Raw genomic sequence first — 11,799 nt, 5'->3', positions numbered from 1 at the left:
AGATGGATTGAGGCACTAGGATTGCTCCCATCAATGCACACACAGAAACACACACACAGACACACACTCTGGCCTATGGACCAGCTGTTGTCCTTTTTCTACAACTGTCTTGAGTTGACTCCATGTCCTCTCTCTCTCTCTCTCTCTCTATCCTGGATTAGATGCATTTTGCTGTCAGCCTGGGAGCTGAGAGGTAAACAGTGGGGCTGATTGCTTTGACATACTGCTCTTTGTTTTGGCCTCCTGGTGCTAATCAATCACTCGGCTAATAAGTCCGCCTGGCAAGGAAACACAACTGTGTTTAGGCTTGGAGGAAGTAAAACAGGGACAGAGGTCTGTCACGTTGACTTATACTCCCATAATAAAGTGTCACAGTCATATTTGCAGTCCCATATTTGCTCGTCATCCAGAGTTCCCACAGTGCTGCTGCTGTGGCTGGCAGCGCCTCGCTCAGGTGTGAATCTATTTATCCTCATTAACGAGCGTCTCCCCAAAGTCAGCCAATTAACACGCCGCTCCTAATGAAGCCATTAGCTGTCAGATGAGGTAGAGGCAGTGCTTGTCATCAGTCCACTGTGTGTATGTGTGTGTGTGTGTGTGTGCGCGCGTGTGTATCCACTCTTGCTGCTAATAAAAGCAAGAGAATTAATGGAGTGAGCGTGTGTGATAATGAGTTAATGTGGAACAAGCAGGACGAGCAGTGATCAGCCCTCTGTCTCAAATGAAGATATCAGACACAGTGATTTACTCTCTCAGAGCCATAAACAGGCCTTTCTGCTCTCACTACTCGTTTGTGTGTATCTGTGTGTGTGTGTGTGTGTGTGTGTGTGTTCAATAGACACGCCGGCTTGGTAAGTGGGATGACGGAAGCTCCTCTCTAAACGCAGGCATGCTGCTTAGCTCTTTAGTTTCTGAAATAAGGCCTCTTAATTGCGCCTGTGCAGCCACGTGCGACACCTTAACATCACATCATCAGAGTTTGCAAGGAGCGCCAGCCTCAAAAATAACCAACTGCACGTGTCACTCAGGGTTCATACGTTCCTCAATGGAGCCATCATACTGCACAAACCTTAATATAGTTTTAATTGTCAAAGTAATTGTAAAGACATGAATGTCACAGCCTCAACAGAGAAGAACAATAAGATCACAGAGGCAGCTGTTCCACTGACACAATTTTTACGATTCATTGTTTGTCAGTGACTCAATAATCACTCGTCTAAGAAGGTGTACAAAATGAAACAGCATTTTTTATTTTTACCAGTGACAACAAAGAACTGCACCGCATTTTTCCTGTTCATGATGATTCTTAGACTTTCACAATGAGGCTTCCTGCTGGGATGAACTGTACGTCTTACTCTACCCCCCCCCCCTCCCCCTCCCCGCTCCACAAACTGTCAGGTAATGCCACAACTGAAGATGTGAAATTGATTTTAGGTTACGCGATTAATCATATTGCAGATCCTTCCGTCTTCTCCCTTCTTCTTCTTCTTCTACTTTGACATCCCCTCCCCTCCGTTTCCACTCTGCTTTCTTCTTTCCTCTCTCTTCAGTTAAAGTTGCTCTACAGTCAGAATTGATTCTGTCCTCTAATACACTATCATTACTGATAGCCTGTCTGCCCTCCAGTGATCAGTTATCAATTTTGGTCACATTGACTTTGAAGTTGTGTCAGTGCCCTGCAGTAGTGAGAGGTGTAGGCTCGGCCGTTTGTATTTTCATGTGAGCACACTGTCTGAAAAAGTGTTGAATCAGTGTGTAATTCCCCTGCAACAAGTGTGAAATGCATTGCCAAAAAAAAGTGTAACGTGTGGTGTAAAAAAAACACCAGAAACATATATTGAAATATTAGGATACGTCATTTTAAAGCAAACTAGTGTGAGGCCTCACGTTCTCTCAGGCCGCGGGAGAATCTAGGAAATTTCTTAACCCTTGAGTGTCACTACTAAAAGATTTTGTTTTATACATACATGCGGTGATTCTCTGATTTCAGGAGGACTTTTGTGTCGTTGTTGTTGTTGTTTCCAGAGTAGGTGTCTCTCAACAGGACGTCCTGCACGCGTCGGCCCTACAGCTGAGGCCTGCAAGGTGGATTCACTTGGTGGTAAATGATTTTATCTGCACAAACACTGTGTGATTCAAACAGAATTGACATAAGGAGGCACTGTAACATTAGTGTTTCTTTTAAAAATAACCTTTTTTATGAGGGAGTTTTGTTGATATGGGAAAATAATTTGTCATTTTGGAAATCCTCACAGAATATCTTGGTAGAAGTTCAGATGTACTAGGAACCAATACACCCAAGTGATGAAATATTAACTTCTAATGTGCCACCTAACTATGGTAATAGATTATTAACATTATTTTTTATTATCATTATGAATTATATTCTAAAACTCTAATTTAAACATTTTTTCCACACTTTAATAATTTAATTTAATAATAATAAAACTATAACAATTTGGTTATCTTGTCAGATAATTGGTAGTTTTAGTATTTTCCAGTAAATTTCAGTATTTCATGATACGTGATGATATACTTGATATATGATATATTTCTCTTTATCTGCACATTAACAGATTTTCATCCAGAGTATTTCCACTGTGAAAGTAATGAAAGTACAAAGTCATAGAAGTTGTAACACAACATAGAAAGATAAGACCCATAGTGGCTTCACAGAGGAGGTGTGAAAATACATTTATGACCTTATAACTAACACGTGTTGAAAGTGAGAAATAACGGACGAGTAGAATTGTTTTCTTTATATAAACTTCAAGTAAAGGTTGAGGCAGAATCTGGAGCAAAAGTCTTACTAATTCTTAAGTTCAGAAGGTTTGTAACCATGTGGCCAACGAGAGCAGCTGATATTCATTATTACAGTGTATTATTATTATCTCTCATGAGAGTTTATGTTTGGTTCCTTTCTGTGTTCTTGCGCGGCAACTAGACTGCAACCCTCTGCTGCCTAATTACAGAGAAATGTGATGTCTAATGTCCTCTCTTTGACCTCCTACAATGCCAGTTTTACTGCAAACTGTATATCAACTTTTTTTTGTTTCTGCTTATCCTGCTTTCAAGTTACTCGTCTTTATTCCCTAATATGTTTTATTCACTTTTATTGACCTTTAGGGATATTTTGGAAAGCTGGGGTAAAAATAACAATATTAATAAAAGCTTTGGAAAACAATTTATTTAGAAGAAATTTGGTGATTTCTTTTTTTTTTTTTTTTTTTTTTTTTTTACACTTTTGACTTATTAACTTTCAACCAAGTCTTTGAAACAAGATACAAAGTATATTCAAAGAGAACAGAAGGTTTGAGATGAGATGCAATTATGAGAAAAGGTGTGAGTCAGCCGCTCCCATTATCCCCCCTGCCAGTAAACAACTCTCTGTAAGACTTTCTTTTCTGCTTCTCTATTGTTGATGTCCTAGTCTGATGATCAGCCCGCACTTACTCAGGATCTGATTCAGAGAGGCTCAATTATCTGCTGGAGTGCAACACCGAGTCATCCAACCTCAAGCATTTTGGGAGGAAAAAAAAAAAAAAAGAACTAATACCTCTGAAATTTCTGCTTTCATCTTGCACCTGTTATATTTTCTCCACTGTCCTCTACACATATTCCAAAGTCAATCATTTTTCCGCTGGTGAGCTATTTATGTGGAGGTGTCAGTTACTCTTTAAAGCCATGTTTGGTTTGTGAATGTATAAAGGTTTTTTTTTCGTAGAATCTAAACTGTGTTGGAGCTCCACACCGAGGTGGAGGAGGAGGCTCAGGGATACTGCAGTGCTGCTCTGGACCTTGGCTTTGCTTTGCTTGTTTGCTCGGCTGCTCTTCTCTTTTCCATCCAGGGTCATTTTTTTTTTCTCTCTCTCTCTCTCTCTCTGTCTCTCTCTCCAGAAATCAGGGATTATTTTGAACTAAAATAGATGGATGGAATCAATCAGCCATGGTTTTACTTTTCTCTTCTTCTACATAGCCGCCCCCTTCACCTCCATCCTCACACCCTTTTCTCTCCCTCTCTCTCTCTCTCTCTCTCTCTCTCTCTCTTGCTGTCTCCCCCACCCCCCTCTCAGGGCCACAGACTGAGGAGATGCATAAATTCAGACGCATTAGTATTCCAGTCAGGCTCTCCATTTCAAGGCAAGGCCTAGCACCCTTCCGCCTCTCCTCTTCTCCTCTCCCCCCTCCTTCACTCTCCCTCTCCAGCTCTATTTTTGAATCATTTAAGCAGCGCTGCATCTATAGGCCTACTTATTTCCAAAACCATCCCTAAATTATTTTTAGGCATTATGATTTTTTTTTTCTTAGGAATATAGCTCTATTTTGCCCTTGCATGGCCAATTATACGCAGCTGTAGTCTTTGAAATGAGATTCATCTGCTTCTGATTGTGTGTATGTCTGAGTGTGTGTGTGTGTGTGTGTGTGTGTGTGTGTGTGTCATTGTGTTTTGCTGTCAGGCCCAGCAGCCCAGGCGATAAATCACGCATGTCTGATTGAGGAGGGCAGAGGGCCCGGACAATAACATTTCAGTGGAACTGCTGGAGAAAGCTTCTCAGTTTTCTATGATCAACGTCCCAGCCAAGGTCCTGTTGAACAACTGGATGTTTCACAGCTGTAAGTGACATTAAAAACTTGCAAAAGCAGACTTTTGACATGACATTAAAGCTGAGTGAAGGTTATGGCTAAAAGGAAAAGCTGATGTATATAAACATATAAATGGAGCATAATATTCTCTTTCTATTAGTTATAAGTAGTCATGAGTTTAGGTTGGTCAATAAAGAATCTTAAATCATGTAAAAAAAAAAGAAAAAAAGAAGGAATATTGAATTATACAATTTTAATTATTGTTATAGCTATTTTGATGATAATAATAATAATAATAATAATAATAATAATAATAATAATAATAATAATAATAATAATAATAATAATAATAATTTCTAAAAAATGTATGATTTTGAGTCTACTTCTAACTTTTAAATATTCAGTATTCATTCATCAGAAGCTGAATTTTGTTTTGGACAGTGAACAGTTGTAGCAAGAAAATTGTTTATTACAACATACATAGTTTATTTCAAAACATAATACAAGCTTTATACTGAAAATAAATAATTACTTGAGCTGTCATCGAAATTTGGAATAAAACCGCCGAAACAGTTCAATCTTACTGAAAATATTGTTGTTGTTTTTTTGTTTTTTTACATTGCTAATTAAGTGCATGAATAACTAAGAGCATTTGTTTAAATTAATGACTTCAAAAGGGTAATATATAAAACTGTACAATATTCGAAAAAATACTTAAGAAATAAACCAATAACAGGAGTATTTAAGATTATAAAATTTTGATAGTGAACGTACAATAAAATTATAGGCAGGTGTATAGCGTCGTCAACCCCTCTTTCTATTCACGGCTCTTGTTTAAGAGTCCACACAGTTTATATGGTCGGAGATGATTGAAATCAAATACATTAATTTATAAATAACTGTAACTGTGTGTGGCTTCATAAGCTACAGGCCATAAGGGAGGGATTTAATAAAACAAAAACAAAAACAAACAAAAAAAAACAACCCTCCAAGTGCTATTATGTTGGTACCTCTACAACTGGGATGAGGGCCTATTTGCATATGCAAAAATAATAATTACAGATCTGCTACGAGTATGTTACAAAATAATGAATGTAAATATGTTGAGAACTATAAAGCACTGTGAGCCCGAGGGGAGCGTGAGGTGGACTGTAAAATGGCCTCTGGTGTCCAAACAAATCAGTTAAGGAAAGTGAAAGAGCCACTATTATTATTTGTTTCACTCCACTGATCAAACAACAGAAGCAAAGCCCGCACAGATCAAAACAAAACATCAGTCCCAACTGTATTCCTATAGTATTATTATGGAGCTGATGAGACATGGTGACACAAACCAAAGGCGCTGGCAGGTTATTAGGCACATTTTGTATTTATATCCGTGATGTAGAAAATAATTTGGCGGGCTCCAAAAGTGATCTGAAATGTGTCGTTTGATATGCCGCTATAGAGTAATGCCCTCATGACAGTTAGAAAATGACGAAGGCTGAACAGGTATCTCTGTTATTGTTATTGTCGTGGATCAGTGCTGGAGGCATCTGGAGGAGTCTGTGACGGGACAGGCGCGAGGGCTGGAAGGTGCCACCGCGCGCCCCGTGCGCTCGGGAGTCTGTCCGGGGGGGGATTCCTCCCGGTGCTTCGGTCAGAGATCGTGGCACGAGGAGGCGTCTCCCGCGCTCCCGCTGTGAGAATACGGTCCCTCGTGTTGCGGCGGCTCTCCAGGCGGCGTCATGCGTTTCTCCTTCTGCCTCCGGTTGCAGAACCACACGCGCACCACCTCCTTCTCCAGCTGCAGCGAGTCCGCCAGCGAGGTGATCTCCTGCGCGGAGGGTTTGGGACACTTGAGAAAGTGCGTCTCCAGGACCCCCTTCACGCTGACCTCGATGGACGTCCTCTTCTTCCTCTTCCTCCCCTGAGCTGCTATCTTGTCTATACTGCTAGAGCTGCCTGTTGACGAGTCTGCCTCCTCCAGCCACTTGTTCAGCAGCGGCTTTAGTTTGCACATGTTTTTAAAGCTCAGCTGCAGAGCCTCGAACCTGCAGATGGTGGTTTGGGAAAAGACGTTACCGTACAGCGTGCCCAGAGCCAAACCCACGTCCGCCTGCGTAAAGCCCAGCTTGATTCTCCGCTGTTTGAACTGCTTGGCAAAGTGCTCCAGCTCGTCCGAAGTCGGCGTCTCCTCGTCGGAGTGGTCGTGGCAGTGGTGCCCGCCGAGGTCGCTGTGCTCGGGGCTGAGTGTGTCCCTGAGGCCCGGGTGCATGCCTTGGCCCTGCGGGTTGGGTGGAGGTGTGAGCCCACCGTGGTCCAGCATGCCGTTGACAGTGAAGCCCGTCTGGGAGTAGATGTTGATCTGCTGCCCGCTGGTGATGGAGGAGTTGTGGGACACCGGAGTTCCCCAGGCTCCCGGGTGGTTGCCATGGTTGTTGTGATGAGGGGAGTGATGCGCTACGTGCGGGGAGCGGTGATGGATGATGCCGAGCTGCAGGTCCTCTCGCCCCGGTTTGACGTCCTGCTGCTCCATGGAGGCCGACCAGGGGCTGCCCTCCGACAGACTGCTCGCCCACTGGTGCCCGAGCGGGTGCCCGTTGCTCTGGACGCTCTGCAGGTAGTCACTCTGGAGGAGTTTCTGGTGTCCTCTGTAGGGGCTAGCAGGCTGCATGGCCTGGCTGTCCGGGTGGATCATGGGACTGGAGCTGAGCAGGGTGTAGGGGCTGGAGGCAGCTGTGGCCATGCTGGCTGCTGAACCCCACTAGTGCTACTGAAAGGAGGGAGCAGCTCAGCCTCTGACATCTCCCTCTCTCTGGAGTCTCGGCAGCAGCCTGGCAGTGACTGACAGCCTCCACCGCCACTCACAGTCCGACTGAGCCGCAGTGACGACGCGTTTCCACCAATGACGGCGTAGATACCCGAACCTCCGCCTCTGGGAGAGCCGAGGATAGGAAAGGGTTACAGGCAGTCGAACCGGAAGTGAGTCGGAGTGCTGGTCCAGTGGGTCTGGCTGTGGAACGATGTGCGCGTGGAGCGCAGTTCCTGTTTATTAATTAAAGTTTCCAGCTGATTTACGCGCGAGTTTATTGCTGCTCCTGTCACCCTTGAGCGCGTGCGAAGGAGGAGATAAAGCGCAATGGCATTTGTTAGACGTGCCAGCACTTAATTTAGAAGGATACAATCAGACCCAAAGCAGTTCTCACTGCTAATTATTAACTTTTAGAGAATACTTCCTCAGGTGTTTATATGATGCCACGTCTCAAGATAGTGTTTTACGCAAAAGTGTTTTACGCACGAGCCATCCGATATCCATATCTATTTTGGTCAGACAAAAATAAGGCACGTTGTGGGCCTACAGCTGTAATTTGTTAGTCTTTAAAATAAGATTTCCATAAGAGACTTTAAATATAACATTTCGCTGATGAACTAAACTCATTCTTTTTGCTGCTATTCTGGAATCATGTGTTCATCAGGCACATTTATCATCTAAAACTTCATCATTTTTACATTTTCTCAAATAAGTAAACGTGTCCCAACGCACTACACACCCGTACTTTCACTCTTTTAAGAATCTCGTCAGCTCCTTTCAGACTTGAAAAAGATCTATCTGCATATCTAAGAGCTAACTTAGCTGCGTAATTATATTTGCCATTAGAAGACTGCGTCCCGGTCTCCTTATTGGTTTGAAATTCCATTAAATATATTGCCGGAGCTCCCAGGTTAAGCTTGATTTAAATTTGCATACATTTTCATACATTTAGGAGAAATAAAAGAAGGCTGCAGCCACCAGAAAGTCATTAAAGAGCGCTGAGCCGAGGAGCTGCTTGTGGAGAATAAGACACAGAGGAGGCCGGAGCAGGTGAGCTGACCGCGGGGCTGGATGTGTGGACAGGGCCGCTGCGGGTGGACCGGCCTCGGTAACCGGAGGAATGACAGACAGCGGCAGTGAGGGGAAGGGTGATGACAGGGCAACCTCTGCTCTGAAGCTTTATGTAGGGTAGCCTGTAGGCCTGTAGGGTGGATAGGAAATAATTAATCATATTTATATTGTTATTGTTTGTTGTTTTGCTCGTATTCTAATCCCTGTGTGGTGTTTTTGTGTAAATTCTTCATGTTGTTTGCTCTTTGAAACTTCATTGAAAGTGGCTGAATATTTGATGTGGATGCCAGTGTTGTTCTAGTGGCCTAGTTTGCTGAACTGGATAGCTTCGTTTGAGTATATGGGATGAAATTATGTGCAGTATAATACGTAGAAATTTAGCAAATTTACTGAGCAATAGCAGTGCTATTTCAGTGTGTTTTTATAGTCTACATGTCATATTAAATGACATGTCAAAGCGATTTGATTTTGGATGATAAATTCTCCACTAAAAAAAAAAAATCTAGTCAACAGAATAATTTGATGAGCCCTGTGAAACCGATATTTACAAATCTTGAGGTTTTTGGAAAATTCTCAACTGGTTTTACGCACGTTAGAGAGGAAAAAAAATATACAGGCTTCATAATTTTTAAGTCTGCATTTTGGAAGCATAAAGCGGACATGAAGAGGGACTTGGAGAGGGGGTTGTATTGCTCTCGATAGTCTAAGTTTCTAAGTGTAACAGATGCTTCTCTAGAAACGCTCCTTGTGCCGATTCCTTTTATTCACATCAACATTTTTCTGCCGTCGAGCGCGTTTCCATAGCGAGGCGAATAAAAGGCAAATCCCCGCTCCGCGCCTCCAATAAAGAGCCCATTCACAGATAACCCGAGCCAGCCCTGCTACACTTACACCATGCAGCACTGCAGGCTCTCTCCTACCAAGGTGCACATTACTGCTCAATAAGAAAAACTAATGACTCATAATTTCTTTAATTTTCGTCTTTGTCAAATGATAGTTTGTGGTTGTGCTTGTTTGGCAGCTTGTTGGTGCTTATTTGGCGGCTTTGAGAGAATCTTATGGTAATTATATACAACCATGTTTTCCTCTCAGGCAGTGGAGTAAATAAAAAAGATTGGCAAACTATGACCTCCAGAGCGTGATCCTAATGAAGCAAAGGAGAGACAAAAATATAGTCTATTCACAGAAATATATATATATTTTTGTCTTTTGTCTTTTTCCATAGAAACAAATCTTCTTAGGACTTAACATTTGTATTTAATTAATTTACATTATAAAGCTTTAATCAAACATAGTGAGAAGGATGCTGAATTGTTATTAAAGTTATCATTTTAAAGCGTTAGAGGCTGTAATCTATTCTTGGCTCCAGTCTGTAACATACTGTCATTTACAAAACAGGAATATTTGTGCTGCATCACAGTTGGAGAGCGTTATAGCTCATGTTGCCAGAGCACCATGCTGTTATGCTGTCGGTTGAGAAAACAAACTAGGGACAAAATGTATAATTTTCCTGTGGAGGTTTGGTGTGTCTGCGTTTCTGTGAATTTAGAATTTTGAACAGGCCGACTTATAGTATGTCCTGACGTCGTCGTTATTCCTATAAGATTTAAACATAGTGATTCAGTTTTGCTGTTGTTATTTCTTTCTAAAAATTAAGAAAAGGTCACTGGAGTTTGTTATGGAGGGTCTGGATGTGCGGCTCTCAGTAGCGGGATGTTTTCTGGTTGTTATTTTTTTAGTTGACACACATGGCTAAATGCTTTCCCCTCCGGGTTCAGTGCAGCAGCCTGAAGCTTATATATAAATCAGGTTTAGTCTGCTATTGAGACAGCACTGGGCCTCAGGGCGGGACCTGTCACTTGGTGTCATGACCTTTGCAAACTTTCCCCATGAAGCCTAAACCTCTGAATCTGTGCGCCAGATATGGACACAAGTTAAAGCGTTTACAATTGAAACACTTCAATTCAGATTGATCTCTTACTGGCCTTACAGATTTATTATGAAGTGCGCGCCTGATCTTAACGAAATTAAAAGATACTATGATATAATAATAATTTATAATTAACAAAATTAAAAACAAAATCACTTATCGTGCAATTTATGGTTTGATTTTTGGTAAAGAATTACCGCTTAACACTTAAAATAAACCCTAAGCCTTCTTGTCATCTCTGAATTTAAACTTAGTTGTTCTCTCATCTCTGACAGCCGCGACACACACTTCACAGGCTCCCAGACAGTAAAATCGATATTCCCATTAGCCCGTGACGTCGCTAATAAAGGACAGTGACACCGTGTTTGAACAAGACGGTCCTTTCAAAAGTAAACCCGAAACTAATCCCACATCATTCTGTTGACAAGCCGTTTGTTTTCATGATAAACTTGAAACAAAAACGTCTGTTTTTGCTTGTCGGGGGAGAAACGAGCAGGCCATCCTACATGTCCAGCTGTCAGTCATGTAACATTCACCTCTGCCTGTGAGTGTGTGTGTGTGTGTGTGTCCAACAGGGGTTAAGAGGTGGAAATACATTGGACACACCAATAAGTGAATGTATATGAAGCTGGAGCTCATCCCATGAGAGCGCACAAGTGTAAATGTACATTCATAATGCATGAGGGCCCGCTGCGCGTGTTTGGTGTGTGTGTGTGTATGTGTGTGTGTGTATGTGTGTGTGTAGTCTGTGAAAGTGAGTTCAGTATTTGTAGGCTTTTTGCTTTTCAACAAGTTCAGAATGAAGTCTTCAGAGTTTTTTGAAAATCACGGGGAAAATGGATGTTTTGCCTCAAAGTGCTGTGTTCGGCTGCGGTTTAGAGCTGCAGGATTGGACTGAAATTGCAGATTTCCGTCGAAATCCAGCGAGAAAAAGACTTCAGTCATGACATCTATGACTTGGAAAATTTAGCCCATCTTACCACCAATAAATGGATCATCACAGCATAATAAACTTGGGGAGAAATTCAGAAGATTTTAGGCCATTGAACTCTTATTTCTGCGATATAATTTCCCTCTTTTTTCTTGATGTATTTTTAACAAAGATTTTTGTTTCACTTATCAGCAGCGTTGAGTGGAAACAATTAATAGAGGATATTAATAGAAGATAACAGATTTACTTTTCTGATTCCAGTGATTAGATGAGTGTGATGGTTTTTAAGAGAAAAAGAAATAAGATGCACCTCTTACTTCAGATAATTAGTAACAACATATTAAGTCGTTTTAAATACACCGAACCGCTCTGATTATGAAATGTTTCACTTTTGTAAATGTGCAGCAGATCCGCGTGCTAGAAATATAGAGATATTATGGATCCATGGGGAAATCAAAATAAATATGATATATGGAAGTATGAAGCGCA

At 41.7% G+C, this 11,799-nt stretch overlaps 1 protein-coding gene across 1 annotated transcript; it reads right to left on the bottom strand.

Annotated features, from left to right (window-relative positions):
- Positions 1–6,130: 6,130 nt before the first annotated feature.
- Positions 6,131–7,645, bottom strand: LOC122990377 (POU domain, class 3, transcription factor 4-B-like). The gene has a single exon (XM_044363724.1). The coding sequence runs from the start codon at positions 7,310–7,312 to the stop codon at positions 6,224–6,226; it is 1,089 nt and encodes a 362-aa protein (XP_044219659.1). The 5' UTR covers positions 7,313–7,645; the 3' UTR covers positions 6,131–6,223.
- Positions 7,646–11,799: the final 4,154 nt, after the last annotated feature.

Source organism: Thunnus albacares, chromosome 10 (genome assembly GCF_914725855.1).
Source record: "Thunnus albacares chromosome 10, fThuAlb1.1, whole genome shotgun sequence".
In the NCBI taxonomy this organism is placed as follows: domain Eukaryota; kingdom Metazoa; phylum Chordata; class Actinopteri; order Scombriformes; family Scombridae; genus Thunnus; species Thunnus albacares.
Note: the sequence above shows the minus strand (reverse complement) of the source record. Positions and strands in the feature narration are given on the sequence as shown.

Coding starts and splice junctions, on each gene's coding strand:
- LOC122990377 (XM_044363724.1), bottom strand. CDS start 7,312: ATGGCCACAGCTGCCTCCAGCCCCTACACCCTGCTCAGCTCCAGTCCC.